The following is a 26,226-nucleotide window of genomic DNA, read 5'->3' as shown; positions in this document are numbered from 1 at the left end:
CTGCCATTTTGATTATTGCAGCAAGACACTAAGAGTAGGAGAAGAAGAAGAAAGAAATATCTCTACCATTATTATTATTATTCATCATCACCACCACCATCATCTTCATCAAGTTTGCTTTTTTACCAACTGTATTGTTGGCTTCCTTAAAGACAGGAGATGCAAAAGCAGGGAAACAAACAAACAAACAAAAAACTGCTGACTTTACTGAAATATTAACAAGGTATAGTTAAAACTTTTGTACACTTATGCAAATGAGTTTGCTAGAACAAGGGGAAGGAAGAGGGTCCCCCCAGGGGAAAAATAAAATAAAATCAACAAAGTGAAAAGATCAACCATCCCTTCTGCAGCATGACAGCAAGACACAAGAGGCAGCAGCCTGGGAATTGCAGAAGATGAATTAAAAAAATAATAATACACACACACAACTCTCCAAAGTTTAAGTACATCATGGTTTATAAAGCTAATAGATTTAAATGAGGCATGGTGCACCATTCCATAAAATGATTATATATACCAGGGGGCTGCAGTAACATTTTGGGAGAAGCGTTAACCTCATAAAATACGTATGATGCGGAAGGCCGAGAATGAGAGTATTTTTGGTGTGTCCCTTAAAAGTTAGAAGGCTGAGCTGAGAATTTCAGAAATGGCACAAGTTCAGGATTAGAAGTGCAATGGTAATCGTAGTGTTGACAATGTGGTGCTCCACACTGTAGCATGTTCCACACTGAAGGTCAAAATGTGAGCTTTTGAGTGTGTTCTGTCTACAACTGATAATATCAAGCCTACTTTCCCTAGAAATCTCCTTACATTAAAAGCCAAAACCGCATCTGTTCAGCCACCGATTACTGGAACAGGAGGGTGGCGGCATCCAAGAGGGAGTTGCCAGAGTCCTTGTGCCTGAGGGCTGGCCTAAGGTATCTGGGAGCGTCAGGGGACTGTGGGCTGCAGCCTGCAGCTGTCACCACCACCCCTGCCGAGAAATTGCAATGCAGGCTTTCACCTGCATATATGTGAATGGCAGATCGTGCAGAGATTATGGGGTGTGAACCAGGACCTTTGAGTCAGCTCCTGCTTTGTTACTGGCTAGAGACCACTGCACTTATATGGGCGAAGTAATGCCCAGGTGGGGTTGTAAGAACCACTGCCACTCGCTGGGTGCCTTGGGGAAGAAACAGAATTGGTGCAAGCTGAAAAAACTAGGTTGCAGAACTAAGGTTAACATTGTTTGGATGCCACTTAAGACACCTGGCACTGTCAGACAACAGGTGAGGTGGCAACTCTGTGTCTAGGCTATACCACTTCAGGCAGGAGAGTTGGGTGGGGCGTCACCTGGCTGAATGCTCCTTCGTACATACGAAAAAAAATCTCTGAATCAAGAAAACTGGTGCATTATGGAAAAGCCTGAGCTGGAACCCCTTCTTCTTGACACCTCGCTCTCTTTGTGCAGGTAAGAGCATTCAATCAGTTGACTGCCATCTCAAGTGGCAGCAGAATTTACCCTCCTCATCTGATGTTTGGCAGACTCCTTACTCAACCCTGCTCAGCTAGCACTGAACAAGGCAGGACTGCAGATTTGATTCCCTCAACCTGGACTCACCCCTGATTTGGCTGGCTGGGACTGATGGGAGTTGGGACTCCAGCAACATCTGAAGGGTCACAGGGATCCTCACCCTCAAACCTGCCACCTCCCAATTTCCAAGTCTTCTAGCTGCCTAAGAGCCAATGGCACATCTATGGTCCAGATTCCGTCATGCTTTTGCTACAGACCTCATCCTGTCCATGATTTGCATCTCCAAACCCTGAGCACATACATCTCAATCACACCCAAGCTGCAATGAAAAACGAAGAAATGTGCTTGGGATGTTTGTTTGTTTGTTTGTTTGTTTGTTTTTTGGCCCTGGGTTTTCGAAAGGGAGCCACAATTGTCTTAAGTGTGTGCATCTAAAACTGGGAAAGGGGTGGAGGGGAAGAAGAGATGGAGGATGTCAAAATGTTACTTGAGTTTTTGTATGCTAATCTTTCCTTAAATTATTAACCAATGGGAAGAAATTATTTACATTGTGCTCGGTGTGGACGTGGCAGTGCGTTGTAAGGCGTCCTGTCAAGCGAAATCCTCAGAGCGAATGATTAGAGTTGTCGGGTCTTATTTATTTATGCTGCCCTTACTCAGAGGACCTTTTTTTTTTTTTTGAGATTGCACCCAGAGATAGAAAGAGAGGGAGAGGGAAGAGTTTCTGATGTTGCAAGGAAATAAGCATGGGTTGTGGGGGTGGGGGAGAGACGGAAGATGCTCTTGATACTCACTCAAAATGAGGTTATTTCCCACATATAATAACAACTGGAACAAATGGCATAGATTTGCATGTAATCTTTTTTTAAAGGTACCTGAAGCTCGGTCTGAAAGAAGAACTTCTGTGGACACTGGGAGCAATCGTAAATTTTATCCTCTTGCCCGTGGACAGCAAAGATATGTTGCTGCAATTTATTTGCCTGTACAAAAACTAGAGGAACAAAAAAGAAGAAAAGAAACAGCAGTGTTGTCAGAGAGAATGACCAGCATAGTCGAATTCATATGGACACCTGTGTGCCTGCACTTTTGGCCTGTTGCCAAAGATACAGGAGCAGGCTGTGGAGTCAGGGGCTTTCACTCCTTTGTCCTTCTCCTCCCTTCCCATTCCATTTATTTACAAATTGTGTGTTAGATCCAGACCCACCCTACTATTTACTAGTTTATTACTTTTTAATTTGTAGACCACCTATATGCCAAAATGGCTTCTAAGCGGTCTACAACTAAATGCACAACAACATTGAAGCATCGTTAATTAAACTATATCATAAAACAAACAATTAAAAAGTGTAACAATTGATTTTAAACAGTAAAATCATAAGTTCAGGTCAGGGGGATGCTTGCCGAAACAAATGTGCCTTCAGAAGCCAGGGCAATGGCAACACTGATTGGGACCTCCTGTATTTTAGCAGAGACACAGGAAGGGCTTTCCACAACACACACCGGTGCCACCAGTGGAAAAGCCTGCCTCTGTGTTACCATAAGCCAGTAACCATCAGGCAGTGGCAAAACTCAGCACTGTCATGGTATGTGCCTGAAAAGCAGCACCACTCCCTACCTGGGTTGCAGCATTTTCAGTCACATGCAGGATCCACTGAAATGAATTGGGCTTGACTTAGGCATGTTTAGTGCAGATATACTGATACCCTACCCTTTATGATGACAAATGATGGCATGGTTTGGGGGGATTTTTTTGAATGTGGGGGATAAGGGAAGACCTGATTCTGCAGCTGCTCCCAGTCTCTTAACCATGGTTAAGATATAAAGATCATCATGGCTACCCCAATACACATGCACATGGAAATGAAGGGGTGCTTTATGAATGGCTGAGAGAGTTGCCCAGATTTCCCACGTATACACAGTCATGCGCTGAGTATAGCATGAACATTTACTTTACACTTCACCCTTGGATCACTTGTCAATGTTATTTAGAAAACACACAGAAGAAATAGAGTATCTAGACCCCAGCAAATAGTAATTATAACAAGAATCGTCACTGTGGTCTGATGGCATAGGATGTTCCAACTTAGCTGAAGCTAAGTAAGTCTTGGTTTGGGCAGTGGCTTGATGGGGGACCCCCTAGAACTCTATGGATGCCACTTTGGGCCAGTGCGGTCATAACAACTCTAGTCTAATAAACCATACTTTCTTGAGCTCAGATTCTTGCTTAGCATTAACTTCATTTAGATCCTGGTTTCATAACTCGTTGCCTAGACAGTGATTAAACCACAGTTTCTCAGTGAAGATGTAACATAAAACTGTAGTTTAATGAAGAAAGGGGTGATGTGTGCACGCAGGCTTCCCCCCCTTTTTTCTTTTTGGTGTAATAAACCATAGTTTTGTGTAATAAACCATAGTTACTAGAATGAGATGGTTACACCTAAATTTGATCCTCTGGTTCCATGATGGAAGAAAGGCAAAATAGAAATCAAACAAACAACCAAACAAAAATGCTTAATACACTACTTTTAACACTGAATATGCATTATGAGCATTGAGCATTGGCTATTTTAACAATCCCGTAAGAGTGATCACTAGTACTTAATTTAGAGATGGAGAACCAAGGCTTGACATAAGTGACTTGCCCAGGAGAGTTAGCAATGTCAAGGCTGTCAAGGAACCTGAACCCAAGTCTCCCACATCAAGATCCAACACGACCACACCGTAAAATCACTGCACATTGGAATACAGAAATAATTCTAAATGTTCATCCCAGGAGGTTTAAATGACTGTGGAAAATACTGCCCAGTAAGAGGAATGAAGGGGAGAAAGGCTGCCCTTCCAGGTAGCTCTGGTTTGTGAGATCATATTCAAAAGCTATTCTGGTAGTGGTTTCCCCCCTTCCAAGGAAAGGAATACTGTATTTTAAAACTCCCCTGTGTGTCATTTCCGGATCAAGCCATGCACACAGAGGCTTGTCTGGGTCTGACTGTCTTACCTGTAAAACAAACAGGGCATTTGAATGTGCCTCCCATCCCCTCGAAGCTGTGCTCAATCAGGTGACACAGGAGCTTTGCCGGAGAGTCAAACATCTGGTTACACAGCTTGCACTCATGATTGATGCCTTCCTCTGCAAGGTTCAAATGATACAACTTGTTAGTGACACAGCAGATTAGCGTCTGAAATGCAGTAGTCGGCGAGAAATCACAGCACTGGATTGCATGGTTTCCGGGACCCAAAGATGCTGTACTTGCAACACCGCCTCCCCCCCCACCCCTTTACAAAAGCATGCGTTAGTATGCATGTAGTGTATTCAGGTGTACAGCCGCAAGTCAAATTTGAGGGGCATTTCTATTTACAGCCCTGATGGAAGTGACATTGTGATCAAACCACCAGTAACATACACTCCTGTTTCCTCAGGCTTGTGACACAATGCCATGCCTCTACGCTCCGCGAAAACAGAAGGAGAGACACCAGACACAACAGCACTGCTGCAGGCATATAAAACACACACACATATATATTATTAAGAATACTCAAACCTACATCGAAAAATGCAGGAGGTTCAGGTGAGGCCGTAGTAAACGGCAGGCCAAAATGCTGCTACCTTCAACTCATTTTGCATTGTAACAAATTCAAGAGGAGGTGTCGATGCTAAAGGAACAGCAGGGATCCTGAAATGAGGGTTTGAGCCAGCCAAGTTAAAGTGGCAATTAGTTCCTCCCTCAATGTGGATTTGTATTTCCTATATCATCCACGATATTTGTATTTCCTATATCATCCACGAAAACAAAATGTGTTTAACCTTCCACAATTCAGGGACAGAGTACACAATACAACAACAACAACAAAAGCTGTGTGTGTGTGTGTGTGTGTGTGTGTGTGTGGTGCTGATGCTAGGGCTGGCAACCTGCCTGAATTGCCCGTTTGCAATATTAAGCCCTATCTGGAAGTACCCAGGCTACTCTCCTGGGACCAAAAACAACAGGTAGGGGGAGGGAGTTCAGAGCAGGAAAGGGTGGGGGCTTTTTAAAGCCCAAGGGCCACATCCACTTCTGGGCACCCTTCTGAGGACCACATACCAGCGGGCAAAGGGCACGGCAACTATGTAAACTTTACAAGGAGGGGTTTTTCTACACACACTCACACATCCCTCTCTAGCCTCTGTCCAGACAAGCAAGAAGCATTGTCACAGTTCAGGGGTATGTCCCAGCCAAGCAAAAACACTCTAGGGGAGAGTGCCGAGGGCCGGAAAGAAAGGCCTGGAGGGCCACACTTAGCCCACAGGCCTGAGGCTTCCCACCCCGGATCTAGCTTCCTTCCAGAGAGATATTTACTGTGGGATGGGTGCTGCTCAGGCATGTATATTTTTTCAGAGTACACAGAACACTATGGACATCAAAAATGTCAGTCCATATCTCCCCCCACCCCACCATAAGCAGATGTGGCCCTCAGGCTGATAAATGTTTTTTAACCCCTGATACAAAACATATCTGGTCAGGGGTCAGCACAGGTGGGGCAGTGCTGATAGGGGGTCCCAGCCACTCCCCCATCTAGGTCTTATTAACGTCAATATGTTTGCTGCATCATGTGCCTCTAAGACCATGCTCTGGTAGGATAGTTTCTTCATGGCTTAGAGAACTATTATTTAAGCACATTGGATAAAGATATGGAGAGTGCAATCTTTTGAAATGAAAAGAAACGGGTTATTAGCCACAAGCTGGGATGAGAACTGAATTGCAATCACCACTAGCATCATATATATCCATTTCCAGAAGTCATGTTATTCCATTGAAGCAAAAATAACCAAATGCCTTGTGGCATCTTAAAGATTAACAAATTTATTATGCCATAACTTTCCACAGACCAGAGTCCGTGCATGAAGCGCAACTGGCAGGCATTTACACATAAAACACTTTTGAGCTTCACATACATTAGATCACTAAATTCCTTACAACAGTCCTGTAAGGTAGGCAAGTATTATCAGCCCCATTTGGCAGATGCAGGGCTGATACAGAGTGTTTCTTAGCTATGGCTACCTAATGACATCACGGCACAGGTGGTCTTTGAACCAGGTGCTTTTGTGTTTCACAGCCCACTCCCATACACTATACCTGCTCTCCTCACAAGCCAAACAACCAAACACATGTATGGGAATTATATTCCCAGTTTTCACATATTTGGTTAATGCTAATTGTATACCATTTGGGGGCAAGTCTGGAAGTATTTCAAACAGTTAAAGCTACGACAAACAAAACTCAAACAAAAAAAATAATAAAAACATAATAGGTTCCCGCAGATGTGGAAATTCGTCCCACTGGAGGCAAGACCTTTTGATTTGCAAATCCACTTCTGAATTATAAGGCCTTCTTCTCACCAGTTGGGTTTTTTGTTGTTGTTGCACTCCCACAGGAGTCTATTATATATTTTCTATGTCAATGAAACCATCCAGAAAGAAATAAAAAAGGAAGGTGGGGGGGGGAGAGAGAGAGTGAGTTGAGTAAGAAAGAGGAAAAAGAGAGGAGAAATTCCTATGATTTAGCATGAGAAACAGTTCCCTTTTCTCAAATTCAAAATTAAGAAAAATACCCAAAAGATGTGGAGAGATACTTTCTTAGCATCATACTATGGTCAATGTAGCGCAGTGGTTCTAGAAGTTTGGATTATGGGGGCTTCCAAGTTCAGAACCCCACTCAGAAATGGTATTCCATTCACCTTCTGTCAGCCCAATCTACCTCACAGGGTTGTTGTGAGAATACAATGGTGGGGGAGTGAAACACGTGTGCAACCTTATTGAAGCAAAGGCGGGATATAAATATGCTAAGCAGAAAGAAAGCAAAACTGAGAGCTAGAACCATGGTGAACTTTGGAGTATGGTTTTCTCAGCTAAAAGATTGTATGTGGAAATGTTAAAGAAGTGGAACGGTGCTGGCAACATAGTGACTGGACATGCAGCACTAGGGGTTTTTTTCATAAAAGAACACACCCAGTTATTTCCTTCCTGTGCCTGACATGTATGGGAGGGAACATTGTCAGATGGAAGTGGCGTCACAGGTATTCATAGGAGAGACCAGCCTAACAGGTAAAATATGGAACCCATCTCATTTTTAACATAAAAAAGCAGATTGCTACCACTTGCTGTGCTGGTGTCTCTCCATATTATTCTCCTTAACCCCGCAATCTGCTTGTGGATCTATTGATTCAGTGCTGAGCAAACACGGCATCAAATCACAGATTCTTAAGGTCTCTTTCTCTGTCTCCCAAGTTCAGAATAATAAGCATTAATTTTACACTTCATTTCTCTGCACTAGGGGGGGAAAAAGACAGAGAAAGAAACGTGGTCCTTGTTTAAAACAAGCAGGCCTGCGGGATTTTATCAGGCAGAAACTATGTCAGGCCAAAAGAGGAACAGAGCGCTTTGTGTAAAAGTGTCGTGGGGAGATGATAGTATTCTGTAATGTTCCCAGTACCTACTTTTGTCTCCAAAAGCATTTGATCCCTGGCAGACACATATACTTATTTCCATACAGGTCTTGAGGGAAAGCCAGTAGGAATGAAGCTGATTATCTGAATCCTGAAGGTGAAACCTGGGTGGTGCCCAGCAATGCTAAAGGCAAGCACAGGGGTGAATATGGAGGTACATAATTTACTGCCTGTTAGTGAGGATTACTGAGTTGCACTGACCCGGATGAACTGCAGTGGCGAGGCTCCGGCTCCCATTGTTCTTAAGTTCAAATGCATTTGCATGGTGTTGATAGGACCACGCTTTGCTGCTGCACTTCCTACTCCCTCGCGCTGCCTTGCTTAGTGCAGTGGCACTGCCACGCCTTGACATTCAAGCGATTCCGGTGGCAGAAAATGTGCACTTGATGCAAGTTGCAAGGAGTCTCTGAGCCCGTAAGAGAGATGACAGTGGCAGCCTCCTGGCAAGGTCTCCATATAATTAATAATACCGTGTGGAGCCCATGCACTTGTAGCCCCTGAAATCCTAATTATAAACGGTATTAATGGCAACGCAAAAGGAACAACACAAGTGGCATAGGCTGACACCCTATCAACCCAAGAACAAAGGAGAGATGTGTACATGTAGGAAAAAGACAATAGCCTTTACTGCTACTTTAGAAACAAATCAAAACCACGACCTCTCCAGACTGATTTAATAAAACAACATTATCCCTTAAGGGAAAGGGGGGGGGAGTAGCCTCCTGCTTTACTGTGAAGACGTTTAAAACAACCTGACACTCATTTTTGACACCTGCATGTAAATCACACACTGTTTCCTTCCCAGAACAGTCCATTTCTGCTTCATTGCAACAAATTAGGGCAATGAAAGCAGATGAGCTTTACTTGTAGGAGTGAAGCGCATAAATCCCTTCCTTAACTACACTCCTAATGAACACAGGGATGCTGAAATCTGGTGCAACCAAATGTTAAATATCTATAACCCACTCAGTTCAAAGATAATGTGTCTTGTCCTGTTATCTTGTATATTGTTTTTTTAGAGGGTCAGCAAGTGGAACTTCAATTGGCACTGGAATAGACAGTGCATTAGTGTTATCAGTCACAGAAGAAAAAAATGATTTGCAGTGGTGATTCCAGGATTTTGGGGAACCTCATTAATGGCACTAACATTGGGCCTCCCTAACCTAGAAGAGGCAGAACGCGCGCACCAAGAATTCTCTTAGATTGCATTTGATTTACTTGGCCACACTGTGCAAAACAGGAAATGGTAGCCCTGTTTAAGTAGTTTAATGTACAAGGAGTTTACCTTCTACAGATGTGAGCAGGAGAATGAATGAATGAAATCAACTTGTATCACAAAGGAGCCTCTCTAAAGAAACCTGAACGAGGGAAGCACTCATTACACACTCCAGACAGACAACACAATTGCGGTATTGATTTGTCATTAAACACTGCAGGGAGGATAACAGGACCAAATTCTAGGCAAAGAATCGTTTAGACCATTGGCAAGAAAGAAAGCCTTGGCTCAGCTAATCTAATTGCTATTGCCATGTTGGAATGTCAGTACTTCCATTTTTCATTTAAGAAACCCCTGTTTTTACAATGTCAAGATATTAGCCTGTTTTCCACCCCAAAATGTACCATGGTCTTGTTACCCCACTGAAATCGAGGAAGAAAGCTGCATCTTCCTCCACTTTCTGCAACTGTTCCCTAGGGCCTGGATCAGGTATCGTAAACCTTTTCAAACCTCAGGACCCACTTTTAACCCAAACATGTATTTGAAGACCCGTTTTCTATTTTACTATGTATTTACATGGTGGCAGTGCTCCTCCCCATTCCAGGCAGAATTGGCTGATTCAGAAACTCTTAAGTGAAGAGGGCATTTTATACTGTATTTCCCCTCCTCCCCAAATGCTCCTCAAAGTATTTCAACTTATCTCCTGCCATTTCTTCTCCCCTTTCCCTTTCGCAATTAACTTGTACCCTGTGCATATGCCTGAACCGACAGTTTCTTTTATCTGTGTTCCCTGTTCCTTGTGGTACATTCACTTCCTCCTCCTCTACTAGCTTCCCTGCTTTAACCCCTTCCTCTATTACTGTATTACTGTATTAGTGTATTACTGTATTACTGTATTACTGTATTAGTGTATTACTGTATTAGTGTATTAGTGTATTACTGCTACTTTTGGAGCTGCTGCTATTAGGATCTGTCCAACCCAAAAGCTACTGCATGAGCAGGTGGTGGGCTTCAGGGCAGAGGCCCATTGGTGGCTCCCAACTCACAGTTATTAGACATATTCAAAGCCTGCCCTTCACCATTGTTGCTCTCGAGGAGGGGTACAATGCACAAACTAAAAAATTACATAAAATCAACCAAAAAGAGATTTAAAAACGGCACATCAGTTCACCCATAACACTCTCCCGGCATCCTTCTGGGCCCCTTCCTCTGAGCATTTTCTCAACCAAGTGCCTTTGGAAATCACAAATGAATTCGGGTGGTCTTTGCGTGGGACCGGTGGGACAAAAGGAACTGTTCAGAACAGAACCCTGACAATTAAGGAGCCTGGGTTTTTGAAGAGCATGGGATTGATGGCGTGGACAGCAAAAGCATCACCTGGGGAACTGGGTGTAAGTCCTCCGAGGGTTGATGGAGGTCAGTTACTATAGCAACAGAGAATGAGCTCAACCTTGTAACTGACCCTTATCTTTTTTTGATCTGTTGGCCACTTGGGGCCAGAGCTGGAAATCAACTGGAAAATAATCCAGTCACATATCATAAAGAAAACTATCTATACTTATTTAGCCAGGTAGAAGCTGAAATCCTTTGCTTGGGTGGTTTTGCTATACTTAAGTGCCTCTCACCTTTAATGTCTGCGCAGCATTTCACAAGCCTGCATATAAGTAATCTGCATTAACAGACTATGCAGGGACCCACCTACTATGCATGCTGAGAAATTCAGCACAGCTGCACCTATCTGGATTTATGCATTTCTTTAGTTAGCTAATTGGGAGGGTTATAGTCTGCCTTCTGACGTTCAAAAAAAGTCCACAAAGTAGAATGCAAAAATAAGAAATAACAGGGGGGTTTGTTTTGCTTTTTAGACACAATATAAAATAGAATAAATTCCTGCACTTATAGAAAATAAAGCACACTAAACAGGCAGGGGTTTAAGAATATCAAAACCCAAGTGCTTTAGGAAATAAAAATATATCATCTTGACATCTGAAGGGGGGGAAGGGGGTGCCCAATGAACTTCTCTAGGGAGGGAACTGCACAAATGGGGGCCACCACCGAGAAAGCCCATGTTCCCCAATGGACCTCAGGATGTGAGGGGACCAAATGACTGCAATAACACCTCCAAAAAATGCAGAGCTAGCAACATGGCTCAGCATCTACCAAGGGTGCACACTTCTGCTGGACACTGACAAAAGCTTCCTAGACCTGCTCCTCTTCACCATTAAAACTGCAAAAGGCCAGTGAGCCCCTGTGGCCGATAACATTACCAATGCCTTGAACCCTCAGGCAGCTATGCTCGGGTACCATCTTGTCCCGTACTCATATATATATATATATATATATATATATATATATATATAGGTGTGTGTGGACGTAGATAAACAGAGAGAAAGCACATACTGCAATCCAACATCTGGTGGGACAGAGGTTCTCAACCCCTGATTTCATTGCTACACAAGTGTTATAGTTTGTCATTCATAACTCAAGGAAATTTCATCTGGTATAATGAGTAAAGTGCTGGATATGGAAATCCCAGCTCAGTCCTGAAGTTCCCTGGTGGGCCTTGGGCAAGTCTCCATCTTTAGCCTACCTATCAGAATTAAGGAGGCTCACATCCATATGATCATAATTTTAAAAGCTACCTTCATATAAAACATTAGAAGAGTCCAGAAATCCACTTTTCCACACCTCGTCTCCCTCTCTCTGACTTGCTATCCAATTCACACATCTCTAGCCAAAGCCTAGCATACTGTTGGTACTGAATTAATGTTACATTAACGATATAATCTTTGTCATCATCCTCATTATCTTGACCTGGAGGAATTAAATGAGTGAAGTCACCGAAATGAAGAAGTTAACAGATTGAATTCCAGGTATTTGACAGCTTTGGGTGCCTTTTTAGATTTTTAGAGACACACACATATTGGTGACAGGCTACTCAGTCAAGATTTTTTGTTTCATTTTAGAATAAAATGTCCTCAGAGACACACAGCAATGGTATGACTTGGAGGTAAAAAATGACATATTCTTGTTTCAATAAATGCTTTCCTGATGTGTAATGTTTATTATGCTAAAATCTGCTTCCATCAGTACTGGCCTGAAACTGTTGCTAGTGCTGATAATCAAATTTAGTCTTGAACCTTGTCATACTTGGGACTCACCTTTAGTCCAAACAATTGGGGTGAGGGTGGGGACTCAATTTTTAAAAACCATTTATTTGTATGGTGGTGCTGCTCCTATTCTTAACCCACCTTTGGTCAGGCTGTGATCCAGTAGTGAGTCCCAACCCACCACTGTAGACCAATGAGTAAAAACACACCATCATCTTTATGTACATGAATGAGGATGAGAAAGCATGTACAGTATAGTTTTTAAAGGCTTTTCAAGGGAATGTAAATGGAACAGGAAATCCTGAATTAACAGCTGGAAATTCAATACAGACCACAACACAGAAAAAAATATTGAAGACTGGATTACTGCAACACAGTCTATGTGGGGCTCCCCTTGTAGTTGGTCCAGAAGAGCAAGTTAGCAATGCTGCAGCATACTGCACTAACAGGAGTGAGATCCCACCAGCATACAACACCACGACACATCTGCTGTAGCTGTCAATTTGCTACTGGTCTTACTATCAGCAAATAAAGCATTTAACAGCTTGGGACCAGTGCACTTGAGGGATTGCCTTGCTAACTCAACGGCTTCTTGCAAGTACCACACAATGTTCAGTCCACATCTGCAAGGAATCAAGCTTTTCAGTGTGGCTGCACTTGTGTGTTTTGAAGTCCCTACCTATTCCCATCATGTAGGCACCCTCACTGTTTTGTTGTCATAAATTGGTTTATGTTCACTGCTTACATATTCTTTGGTTTAGCTGTTTATACATTATTATAAATGAATAAATAAATGTGTCTGGCATCTTGACCCTGCTGAGCTGCAGCAAAGATCTGAAGAGGGTGCTAGCTCTACTCACACAGGCTCACACAGGGTGCTAGCTCTACTCACACAGGCTTCTCTACATGACTCTGGGTCTTCCTGACTGTGTGAAGGAGTCTGCGCAGGCACAGCTGGTTCCTCCTGCAAGAGTCCTTTTTATGAGTTCCAGGTTGGTGGAACTGGCTAGGAATGTGACATCAAAGAGTGAGGGCTATGTCTTGTGCACATGGAGAAGACCTGAAACTGCCCAGCATAAAAGAATCTCAGCTTGTGCTTCAAAGAATAGAGTGCAAAGCGATACAGACCCCGAGAGAGAATTGGCACCAGAATTGGCCAGGATGAGCCCTTTGCCATCTTGTAACAGAGAAAGGAGATTCTGTTTATTATTTTTCCAACTGAAGAGGGCACAGGCTTGTTTTCTCCTGCTCTGGAGGGTAGGACTCAAACCAATCGCTTAGTTATAAGAAAGGGGATTCCAACTAAACATACAGGGAAAACATTCTGACAGTAAGAGCTGTTCGACAGTGGAACAGTCTCCATCAGAAGGCTGTGGACTCTCCTTCCTTGAAGGTTTCTAAGTAGAGGTTGGATGGTCATCTGTCATGGATGATTTAGCTGAGATTCTTGCCTTGCAGGGGGTTGGACTAGATGATCCTTGGGTCCCTTCCAGCTCTACATTCCTGTGATTCTGTGATTCTATTCCTCTTCTACCATTAACCCTCCATAGGTGGGGTTAAAGCACGAATTATTAATTTATTTAACATACAGATTCACCTAACAAGACTCTAAAGAAAAAACAAACCAAGGCCTTAAGGTTGTCTAGGAACTTCCAAGGCTTATCCATCAACAATCTGAACCTTCTAGGGATAAAGAGAAGAAAAAGCTTTGCCAGGTGTGATACAGCCTATGAATCTTGCACTGCCCATACCCCTTATCCCCAGCTCTTTGTGGGCATGCCATTTTTCATTGGCATCATGTTGCTCATATTCTTTGAATCCCTCTGTCTTTCAGCTGAAATATAATTTTGCATTCAAAATACATTTATATGATCTAGGCTGGCACAACACTGATGTATTTTATGAGCTGAAGATTCGTTAATAAAATCTTCTATGCCTACTTCAATCTTATGACAATTTTACTATTATGTTTTCAAGGGATATGAAAGCTGTCCGCAGTGGTTAGAAACATCACTTTAATGAAAAATGGTAACGCTGGGAGTTTGATACGTCTACATATTGCCCAAAAAAAGAAAAGTAACAGAATGAGCTGCATTTTCAAAGTGTGCATTTGGCTTCAGATCAACTTCTTGGTGGAAGAAGTTAATTATGTTCCTTATTCAAGTCTATGTGGTTCATGCTTTCCTGCAATACAGGGGTTGGGAAAGATTTCACTAATAGGCTCAGGCAACCAAGATAGAAAAGCTGGTTTTAGAAAGGGCCCTAGGTATCCATAGAAGGAATCTCCAAACCTCTGCAAGTTTCGCTGCAATTAACAAACTATCCCCTGTTGCATTTATGCAATCCGCTCTGTCACTTTTGATCCTGAACAGCAGTTACAATGTGGAGGAGAATCTGTACATCTCCTTTGTTGGGATGTGCATGAACTCCAGATATAGAAAATGCTCAAAACTTCCCTTTCCACACACTGAATTTTGTGGCAGAAAGTACTAAGGCAAGTTGATTTAGAGATGGGTAAAATCTGTATTTCCAGCCCATGCTAATTTAGCAAGTTTTTACCCATATTTCTGCTGTGTTTCTGCATAAATCTCTGTGGTTTAAAACAGGGATCAGCCCTCAGACCATGTGGTGGGCCGGACCATTTTTTTTGAGGGGGGGGAATGAACGAATTCCTATGCCCCACAAATAACCCAGAGATGCATTTTAAATAAATGGACACATTCTACTCACATGAAAACATGCTGATTCCCAGACCGTCTGCAGGCCAGATTGAGAAGGCGACTGGGCCGCATCCGGCCCCCGGGCCTTAGGCTGCCTACCCCTGGTAAAATAACTACTACTGCTCCTTGCACACCAAAGGCCAGCACTTCAGGCAAAGAGCAGGAATAGAACACTTCTTCTTGCTGTACTACTTAACTATTTGAACACAGAGGACTCAAAGCCAGGATCCACCACCCAGAATCTAAAGTGGTGTACCCATTCTACTATCTCAGATTGACATCGCTTTCATGGATAGACCAGACTGAACAAAAAGATGGACTCTGGGAACAGTAGACTTCAAACAAAATGCCTGGAAAACCAACCACACGCACACACAAACACGGAATAAATAAAGTATTTCCAGAGAGTTTCAGGTTAATCAGAAATGTGGTGCACGTAATCTCTTGTTGCACCAAACACAAATATTTAGAAAGAGATTACCAAATAATAATAATAAAAAACACAAAGCTACAGTATTTGTATTTTGAATGTTAATTTGACATAAAGAAGTGTGCATGAGGGAATGTTTATAATCAGAACTCCAATAAACTCACAAATGACTCTAGTATTTTATAAGCTTGTTAGGAACAAATCACTCCCTTAGCTTATATTTACTTACTGATGAATCATAAAAGGCCTCAATACACAACGAGTAAATTCAAAAAAGAAAAAAAAGGTTTTCGTCTGGTTTTATCAGCAAGATGTATTCTGCAAACCTTGCAAATGGTGCTGTGAATTCTGTCACATGTCATGTGACAAAAGAACAGCTCCCCCTAAGTTCAACATGGGAACCTGACCTATGTTGTCTCTTCCCCTACCCTACCAGCCGCAGAAGAGGCATCCTAGTTTTCAAAAGCACAGAACTAGATATCTCCCCTTGCCTCCTGCCCTTCTGTTGCCTGGAGAGCAGTCTTTGGGAGCACATCCAGGCGTCCTAATCTGCATAATGATGGACCTCTAGAGGGATTGTTCTGTCTTACAAAGAGTTGGAGAAAATATGCACTGTCCTCTAAAGCAAGTGCGGCAGAAACCAGCACAGAATCTAAAGGTGGAAATGGATGCTACACAGAGACCTGAATGGGCCTCCTATTTGGTCCCCCCAACATATAAACCCATAGGGCATAGAAAATGTGCAACACTTGGGCTTAGTGCCAGAACCAAGGCTCCCGACTTTGTGTACAATTTTCCAGTCAGATGAGTCAGCAGGGCTGTGGAGTGGGACATCTCTAAGGAGGCTAGGTCAGGGGTAGCTAACCGTTTTTTTGGCTTGAGGGCCATACTCAGAGTTCACCATCCCTCTGAGGGTCAAATGCCAACACACACAGAAACACACTTGCACATTCACAGAGCACACAGCACACACTCATCCCGGGGGGTGGGGGCGGAGCCACACATACAGGAAGTACGGCACACACCCTTTAACAGAAAAGAATGGATTTCCCTGGTTTCACTTTAGTGGAGGTGCTCTAATGGAATGTTCTCCCTAAGGAGACAGCCCCAGCACCTACTCTACAAGCTTCTAGACACCATGTCAAGACATTTGTATTTACCCAGGCATGCTAAATATATATATCATTATTATTTAGATTTCTATTCTACCCTTCATCTGAGGATTACATGGAAGTTTACAATATAGAAACACAAGAACACATAACGTAATAACAAACAAAAACACACACCCCAGTTTTAAAGGCCATAGATTGTTTAATTAGCCAAAGGCATAGGAGAAGAGGAATGCTTTTGCCTGGAACCTAAAGATATGTAATGAAGGCGTAAGGTGAGCCTCCCTAGAGAGAGCATTCCGCAAGAGGGGAGCCATTGCTTCATGATTTCATTGCTGACTTGATATTTCTGCCTCATTATATTGCAATCTGTGTCTGTTGTGCATCAGCCTGAAATATGATTTGATGAAGGGTGGTATAGTAAATAGGGCCCTGATCTAGATACCTGGTACAAATGTTAAGTTAAAAAATACTTGGGTCCTATAAAATATCCTCTGACTAATCAGGCTGAAGAACTGCCAACCCTTAGGTGCCTACCCAGTGGTACCTCAGGTTAAGAACTTAATTCATTCTGGAGGTCTGTTCTTAACCTGGAACTGCTCTTAACCTGTTCTTAACTTTAGCTAATGGGGCCTTCCTCTGCTGCTGTGCCACTGCCGCCGCGCGATTTCTGTTCTCATCCTCAAGCAAAGTTCTTAACCCGAGGTACTATTTCTGGGTTAGCGGAGTCTGTGACCTGAAGCATCTGTAACCCGAGGTACCACTGTATATAAAACCAATACTCAAACAATGGATTGATGTGTTATCAAATACAAGATATAGTCATATCTTAAAACCCCAGTCTGAAGACTTGTTTGTTGATCATCTGCAACCGTTATCTAAACAAGGTTAAATATTGATACTAAAACACACCCACACCCCTAAATATCCCAGACATAGGCTAATGACATGACACTATAAAACTGTTTTTGAATAACCTTTTACAAAAACATATCAAGGAAAGATCTGTTGGTGAGTCAAATAACAATATCAACCAGCATGTCAAGAATCATGGGAACTACACACTTCCCGTGGTTCCCAATGCCCCTTCACCCCATTCTTCTCCCTTCTTCCTGTAATGCTTCCTCACAACAGCTTGACACCTACCATCAATTACAATTACAAAGTCTGCTTCTCCATCCAGGGGGAAGGGCTCTTGGCTTGGGGTGCTGGGATCTTGCAGGGAAGTTTCTAAATGAATTTGGAATTAGCTCAATTTGAACAGACATTCTTCAGATTTATCAGAATCGTCCCCATGCCAGTTGCATACTAAATTACTTTGAATCACAGAACTAAGTAGGAACTTTCCCAATATGGCTCCAACCCCTGGGACCTGGTCACACGGAAGCAAGATGAAACACTGGGAACACTATTTGATACAGTAGACTCATCTAGTTCTATCTTTACATAGAGATATATAAAGATGTGCATATCTCAACAGGCTCATAAGCAATATGTTAATACAAGTTGTGTATGGGGAAGAAAGAGCTGGCACAAGGGTATTTTTCAAATAAATGTAAGTAAGTGATCTGCACAGTAATGACTGCATTAGGTACGTTTGCCTGGCACTCTTATTTATGGGGCTAAACTATTATTGGGGGTTATCAGACCATGTGTTTTATTAAACACACACTTAAAGCACCTAGCAAAGCACTATGCAATAACATCTTGTGGTCTCGAAAGATGGATCCACTTACAGCCGCCATAAAGTTGCTGGCTACATCTAGTCCTTAGTGTTTACAGCAAAGACACAGTAGCTATGTAACTGAGGCAGGTCTAACAAAAATTATGGGAAGTGCGAAAACATTTTTATTCAAATTTCCAATTTTCATCTGGAAAACTCATTTGTCATAAATTCTGCTGTTTCCAAAAATCAAAATTCAGATGGTGTTCATTTTACTCTTAGTAAAAATTATATTATATATTAAAAAATCAGATAGTGTTTTACACAGGTATGCTGAGCAACAACCTTCCCTAGCACTTTTGAAGGAGCCAAACATGCATCAAAAGGCATCAGTAAACATTCCAAGAGGCCTACAAAGAAGGCCAAACCTCTGCTCATATTGCAGATGGGAAGGGCAGAATGTGGCTTGTCTACGAGTGAAGACCTGGTAGGTTCATAGCATGGCAAGATCTGAACTATGAACTTCCTAAGCTCACAAATTCACTGCCACAAACCTATAACACTACAATTGAATTAGCATGGCTGAGGCTGTTAGAAGCTGCAGTCCGAAACATCTGGAGGGCACCGGGTTGGTGAAGGCTGCTACGAACTGTCAGAGTCGCTCCAGCAAAATTTACCAGCATTATTATATACCTTTGAAACTGCCACTACAGACAAATGTACTGCATTAAAATTTGGCCTAGAGCTCCCTTGAGGAAACATTTGCTGCGATTTGTATAACAGTTTATATATTTATGCTATTTAATGGTACAAAGCAATAATTATGACTTCATTCACTGATAAGCAACAGCATTACATAAATCTGAGGCGGATTTGGAACACGCCAGCTTTGTCAGTGGCCCGACTAGTTGTAAATTATGTTGCTGTTAAAAAAAAAATATTCTAAGCAAATATGAGGGAGCAGCAGGAAGCTAATAATGTGCCTCCAGCTGTTCCAGTTAACCTGCAAATGTGGCCATCTGCACCTCAGGAGAAAAAACGAAAAGAAGAGATAGAGGGAGGGAGAAAAAAAGAGAGAAGCCACCGCCAAAGCACGCACAAAGCCTAGGCCCAACACAGTAGGAGTGACCTTGCTCCTTCTGACCAGACAAGCGCATACACAAAATCAGAAAAAAGTTACTGAAGAATAAAAGGACCTTTTCTCCCCCTCATATCATATCACATCACATAGAAAAGAGATAGAGAGAAAGAGAAAAGATTCTCTCTCCAAGGCTTTTATTCTAGAACATTCTGCCTTTTACCTCAGGGGTTATTATTTACTGCATTGCAGGCCTGTCTAGTGAACAGGTTTTCCTCACAACTTTAAACTGCAAGTTTTCAGGTGTTTTCTTTTAAAAAAAACTTTTTAAACACCTCTTCACAGAACTCACTTTGTGTTATTAAAGAGGAACAGAGGCAGAGAAGGTGTAGTTTTTGTAATATATTTCATTCCTGCTACAGATGATTCAAAATAGATCGACGGGACATAAAGGGCAACCCGTCAAACAAGACAGAGGTTCGCAGATATAAAAGGCACAGATCTCCCAATGAACACAGAGGCTTAGTCCTAAAGCTTTACATTTGTGGAGAAAAGGAGGTCCTTAAGTGGGGACCTGTGAGTTGCTTTTGGGAAAATATTATTTGAGATTAGATGCAGAATTTTTAAATAAAAAGATCTGGGTCACGAGAAATTTGCACGCACACGCACACAAATATCTGGCATTGGCCTTTCCTTGATAAACCTCCTGGGACTGAAAAGTATATTTTTTTCTATAGCTACATTTTAGTATTCTGTTCATAATATGCTTCCATACCCTCCAACATTTCTCCGATGGAAATAGGGACATCTGAAGGGATCAAATCAGAAACTGGGACTGCTTCTGTAAATCCTGGAATATAGGGATACTTGGAGGGTCTGTGATTAGTGACAGTCATACTGTGCCCACTCCCGTGGCGTCTTACACCTAACACCAGCCAGGCAAACTCTCCCCCATCTCTTTGCTTGTAACTGGAAGCCTATGTAGTGATGTTCCCACAGTCATGGTTCAGGAGAGCCATAAGAATGACAAAGAAAGCAGGTGGAGGGAATCCTCCCATCTCTTCCAACCAATGCCATGCAACTAAATTTGTACCAGATTTGTTCATTGTGGCAGCGAAGCTGTGCAGGGAAGGAAAAGAAGGCTACGTGATGGAGTCAAGACCTGGTTGCTAAAACAACAGGAGAGCAGTCCACGAGGTAGCTATAGTCTGCCAGGCTTACGGTGGCTGACTAATCGCCATTTTTGTTCTTGGGGTTCAAGTGGGTGATCACAGGAGGCTCTGTGGCAAAAGCAGTATGTCTCTGCCCTTGGATCTGGTCCAGTCCAAGGGCAGAGTGTGTTCCATAGTCCCTGTCCAACCCAGAATCCTCAATGAGAGATGCTGGTTCTTCTAGGTCCCATCTTGTACTGGGTGTGTGAGAGAGTCTGTGCCGGGCCCCTCCTTCTCTACCAAGGTGGTCCTCATCTGACTGACTCTCTGGGAGCAGGTGGACCTGACTGGTAGTAAACCCATATGGGCAAAAGCATCCATAGCTTCTGCACGTTAAAAGCTGATAAATTATTAATAGTACTAAGTTGGAGTGGTGTTTCCAATAAAGGAAGTATTAAGTTACTCAAGGCGTCTTACAGCCCATTCATATCTAGGAAGGAATCCCTGGAGAGCAGGTGATTTTTCTAGAAATCTTACAGCAGTTCCCGCGCATGGCAGGATGAGTTCCACCTTGTCAGTCCTAATATTTAGCCTTCACTGTGATTTCTTCCTAGTTTTAGTGGGTTGCAAAACAGGCCTGTAGGCTGAGAATAGCTTGAATGCAGCTTTCTCCACCTATCCCCACCCCCCTGTCTCATTTTTGGAGGGATTTTTTTTTAATATGAATATACTGTCAAGGATCTGAGATATTAAGAATGACAATACATTATTACTGCAGCAGAGAGATCTCTAGGGCACGAAAGGTAGGATTTTAAAAACCAAAGTGAAAAATCAATAGTAATGCACAAGAATTCATAAAGGAAACGTGTCAGTCTGCATCACCGAAGACAGGCTTTAAGTTGCGTTTTAAACAAAAATGACAAGTACAAGTCGTTCTAAAAAGGAGGTGGTGGAAGAGGAGGAGGCTTAAATGAGAAGGTCTTTAATTATTACTGGGGAGATGAAAGGAGGGGGGCTCTGCCGCTGTGAGCCAAAGAAAACGTGTGGCAATTAAAATAGAAATTTTCAACAGGGGCTGAAATTTCAACAGGGTGAGGGCAGCAACATTGGCTCCGCCCAGTGACTAACCCGCACCGCAGCCCAGACAGGGGCAAAGGGCTCTCACCCAACGCGAATAATAAGAGAGGCTCTGGCACAGCTTTTCACACGCTGGGTGGTGTTGTGTGTCCAATCTTACAGTCCTCTGTTGGAAGGGTTATCAAGTCCAAACCCAATTTAATGATAAGGGACTCCTGAAATTGCTCATTAATAGTGACCACCTGGACAGCGCATTGGAAAGGCACGCAGCTCACCTACCTGGTCACAGTCTTCCCCACTATGGAGAGGTGTATTGAATTTCTATTTTAATTGTAGTGATTATTTCTAAAATTTACACCAGCACGTATACATTAGTCAATGCAACTTTTTATGCCCACGTATCTCAGCATCCTTTCCCCCATACCTTGGTTTATACAGCTGAGATGCAAAATAAGGGGATGGGAGCTCTGCCAAAGAGACAAAGTCGGGACAAGGTAAAAGAGCCCTTTGCTTGCATTTTATTTTGGAAGAAAGTGGTGGAGGTGAAGAACAGTGTTGGGGGGAGGGGAATCCTTGGGATTAGAGGTCAACTAGGAATCTGTTTGAGGCTATTTTCTGATTATTTGCACCTGTAGAATCCATTTAAATGTATGCAGAGTTAATAGAAACAAGCACACACACATCCGCCAATTTGACTAGTCTTCTCAAAGGGACTCCCAGCCTACTGAAGACAAGTTTCCCTGTGCACTTTTCAGCACCTGCTCAAAACGTATTTGTTTAGACAATCTAATGATTGCTGTTAATTAAGTTTAAATGTTTAAATTGTTGTTTTTTTTAGTTTTTCTAGATAATTTTAAACCGAGAGGTTTTACTGCAATCAAGCGGTACATGAATTTCTTTATATAAAATAAATAAATAGTTGTTTCATAGAAAGGGCTTTTCCGCATAGCACACGGACGTATGAGAAGGCAGTGCTTCAAAGCTCAAATGCTTGCTCCCACCTGATTCTGCCCACCCAATAAAACCAGCCTGCGTTGCTCTGATCCATGTTCCTTCACCATCTGACATGGTGGTTGGGGAACACATGGGGCAGGGTCTTTTATGTTCTGGTGCCAAAATTTAGAACTCCCTCCCACCCACACCTTCCCTCTTGATCTTGTTTATACTGGCCTTCCTCCTTCCCATGAATGGCTCTTATCTGGCTGCACTGTGGTTGGTGCCCCAGCGAGATTTTCCCGCTGCTCTGTTTTCTATAATTATTTTTATATAGTGTTGTTGATCATTATTGTATGTTGCTTTGAGGACTGTGTTGGCTGAAAAACTGGCTTTCGAATTTTCATAAATACATGATGAACTTTCCAGGTGGCGTCAGGCAAGCTGTCCTCTTTCTACCGCAAGGATCTGTTTGAAACATGTACATAGGTAATCATACCCACCTTATACAGTTGCTGTTGCCATGATTACTGAGATAAAGGCTATACAGCGCTTTGGGCACTAAATAAGGTGCATTATCATAGCTCAAAAGGAACAACATGGCAGCCTAGCACCATCTGTTTTCAATTAGTTATTAAACGGATTATGGGTTGATTAAGGAGACTAGAGCAGGGTTCCTTTTATTCTTTCAATATCCATGAGTGCACAACAGAAAAGCAAACCAAAAAAACCCACACACACCCAAAAAACCTGCCATATTAAGTGCACGATCCAGCGTTTTCTCACCTGGCCTACTTCTCACAAACACAGGTGCAGCATCAGCTGATGGCCCATTTTCTACTGTACATATACTTAAAAGATGTGTGGTGCAAGTGACCGATGGCTGTCATGCCAATCAGGCTTCTTTGTCACTGGAGAGGCAGTAAGCATAAAGCAGTGGAGGAGGGTGGCCTTCAGGGCCACTTTGTGTGTGAGGTTGATGTTTGTGTTTGCTCCTCCATATACAGAAATCTTTTGCCATAGTGCAATTGTTAAAAATATAGAAGAGCAAGCGAAGGAGACCTGGCTAAGCAGGGGGCCTACAAGTTTAGGTTTGTCGAGCTTAAGAGTGGGGCTCAGTGTGCACTTCCAAGTGCTGTTTAAGGCAGCCATCTTGACTCACGTTCACTTAAATTCAAATTAACAGCCAAGGCAGGCAAAGTAAACAAGAATGACAGAGCACAGCAGGTGACTCCAGCCTTGTGAACCTAGTCTTGGAACACGTTTGAAAGCTCAGATCCAAGATTAGAGATTTCTAATAATAATAATTCTGAGTAAGATCTTTTTTTTCCTTTACAGAGTAGCAATCTTTTTCTTCATGAAAAACAAGTTCGCGGTGATAGGTGGAATATAAATTTAAATAAATATTTATTTCAATGTGCTAAAACTCAACAAAGGCTGCAGTCCTATAGCCACTTACACTGGTGTAAACCGTACTGAATTCAATGGGGTTTATTTTTGAGTGGACTAGATAGATAGATAGATAGATAGATAGATAGGCAGGCAGGATTGCAAAGGGCCTAAAATCAACATACCCATGACAATTGAGTTTCTGAGTGGTCATTGCTACGATATACTGTACATACATGTGTGTGTATCCCTGTGAAAGCATGTGTGAGTATTAATATATAGGGCACAAACAGATTTAGCGACTTGCAGTTACTGCCTTATCCACAAGAGAGCACAGTAACTTGAGCACTCCTGGAATTCTTTGGTAAATGCCTTGTATACTTACTGAGTGTGACATAACTCAAAAATTATAATTAAAATGTCTCAGCTCCTGTATTTATAGTAACATTTAAACTACTGCGCTTTCCCGAAGTCAGAGTCATTTACTTGCGAACAGTACACTTTATGGTGAGCAGATCTTTGAAACTATACCACGGGGATACAGCACAACCACATGTAACTCAATATATGTCAACAGCTGTAAAAATATTGGAAAGGGGGGAAGGAGAAGAGGAAAGCCAGGAGGGCAGATTGAGTGCCCTCTCTTCCACATCTGTTTTCAGATGCGCCCTTCTCCCCAACATGCCGCCTCCTCCTCTCTCCCGCCTGCCCCCCTCAAATAATTGGCTAATTTTGGCACAAGCTGTCATAAAAAGCCAAGGCTTCTTTGAGGTTGGATGATCAAAAAGGTTATAAATGAAAATGATTTCAATGTTGGAGGCCTAGAGAGTGGACCAAGGAGCTTGCTGTTGCAAAAGGGTTTGTTCTAATCTTACCAACTGCAAGGCTTTCGTCAGAGCCTGTTCCTAGGGAGTTCACAACTCCCCAGGGCGAAGCTACAGTAAATTCTGGCTTAATCCCCTCCGCATACAAATGAGCCCCTGGTAAGAGAAACTGCAGGGCCAGACAGCTTGCGTTCAGCAACAATTCTGTGCCTTAGCAGAAAGGAAAAGAAAAGAAAACCAACCCACATATACACAAAGATGGTACTGTGACACTGTATTTTCAAATTGAGGGGAAGGGCACGCCTTTAAAACTGCTGACAAACTTTGAAATGCTGACTACAGAACGGGAGGGGAAAGCACAGAGGAATGGGGGGGAGAGAACACACATCAAAAAAGTCAGCCCCTTGACATCTTTTTGAATTGGAAGGTACAGTTGCTTTATGTTAAATGCAGCAAGAAAATGGAGGCAGACTAAAATATTTATCAGCCCATTACAAAATGCAGATTCTAATACTGTCTCGGCCTCCTTGGTTGTCATCCCTGTAGCAGAATATGGGATCGCCTATATTAATTCCTTGGCATTTCAGTATGGTCCTTGAATGTGCGCATAAGCATCCATTACTGCTTTCAAAGTCCTATGCATTGCTCCTCACATAAATAATGTAAACTAGGATCAGGTCCGCCCATACAAGCATAATTAAATCACTAAGCATCATTTCTCATTACTGCCAAAGATCTACAAAGGTTCTTCTTGTCTTGGAAATATAAGGTGTGCTCTTTTGGAAATATACTGAAATACATAACAAAGTGACCACCAGTGAGCTAGCGTATTGCAGCCAATTCATATATAGTTTTGCAGGCTAACTATAGCATCTTGGACCCTATGAAACCTGTTTAATCAAAGACAAAAGTGGGTGAAAAGAAGATGCTCCTACACACAAAGGGTGACTCCATAATACCACAAATCAATTATCTTACAATCTGTGTTGTACAGCTCCAGCTTTTTCTGTCTCCCATCCATTGTCATTACCTGCATGAAGGTGGATGTTGTCCTGCTATTCATCTGCAAGCTCTACATTAATGCACACATTAATAATCTAATAGCAATAAAAGCAACAACTGATGCTGCAGGATACCTAAGCCACTACAAACTACGGGGGTGATTCGGGATAGGAAGGACTGACATAAATAAACTTAGGAACATTTGTGAATTACAGCCAATGGCATTTAAAACAGCAATAAAAAGACTCCCACTAATAAGGCACTTTCCGTTTCGTTATGTTTGCATAATGTGTGGCCAATCCTAGTAACGGTATCTGCAAAGAAAACTAATGTTAGCATACACTGCGTTAAATAGGATTTGTTAAGTGAATAATTAGAATACCACTAGATCATGTAATCAAATACAACAGCCTTCTCCAAGAGCTTGCCTAGAAAGCTTGAAAATAAGGAATCAAGAATATGTATCAGAAAGGAACATAGGATAAGATGTGGCTTTTTCCTTTGAAGAACCAAACACACATGGAACAT

The 26,226-nt window shown here is 42.4% G+C and overlaps 1 protein-coding gene across 4 annotated transcripts in view; it reads right to left on the bottom strand.

The window, feature by feature from the left end:
* The window catches only part of ZNF423 (zinc finger protein 423), a 306,120-nt gene that overhangs the window by 33,745 nt on the left and 246,149 nt on the right, over positions 1-26,226 (bottom strand). For all 4 annotated transcript variants that reach the window (XM_053400192.1, XM_053400189.1, XM_053400190.1 and 1 more), the window contains 2 exons: positions 4,509-4,640; positions 2,389-2,504 (listed from right to left, as the gene is read on the bottom strand). In XM_053400192.1, coding sequence (XP_053256167.1) covers positions 2,389-2,504; positions 4,509-4,640 — 248 coding nt within the window. The remainder of the gene's footprint in view (positions 1-2,388; positions 2,505-4,508; positions 4,641-26,226) is intronic.

Source organism: Podarcis raffonei, chromosome 8 (genome assembly GCF_027172205.1).
Source record: "Podarcis raffonei isolate rPodRaf1 chromosome 8, rPodRaf1.pri, whole genome shotgun sequence".
Lineage (NCBI taxonomy): Eukaryota > Metazoa > Chordata > Lepidosauria > Squamata > Lacertidae > Podarcis > Podarcis raffonei.
Note: the sequence above shows the minus strand (reverse complement) of the source record. Positions and strands in the feature narration are given on the sequence as shown.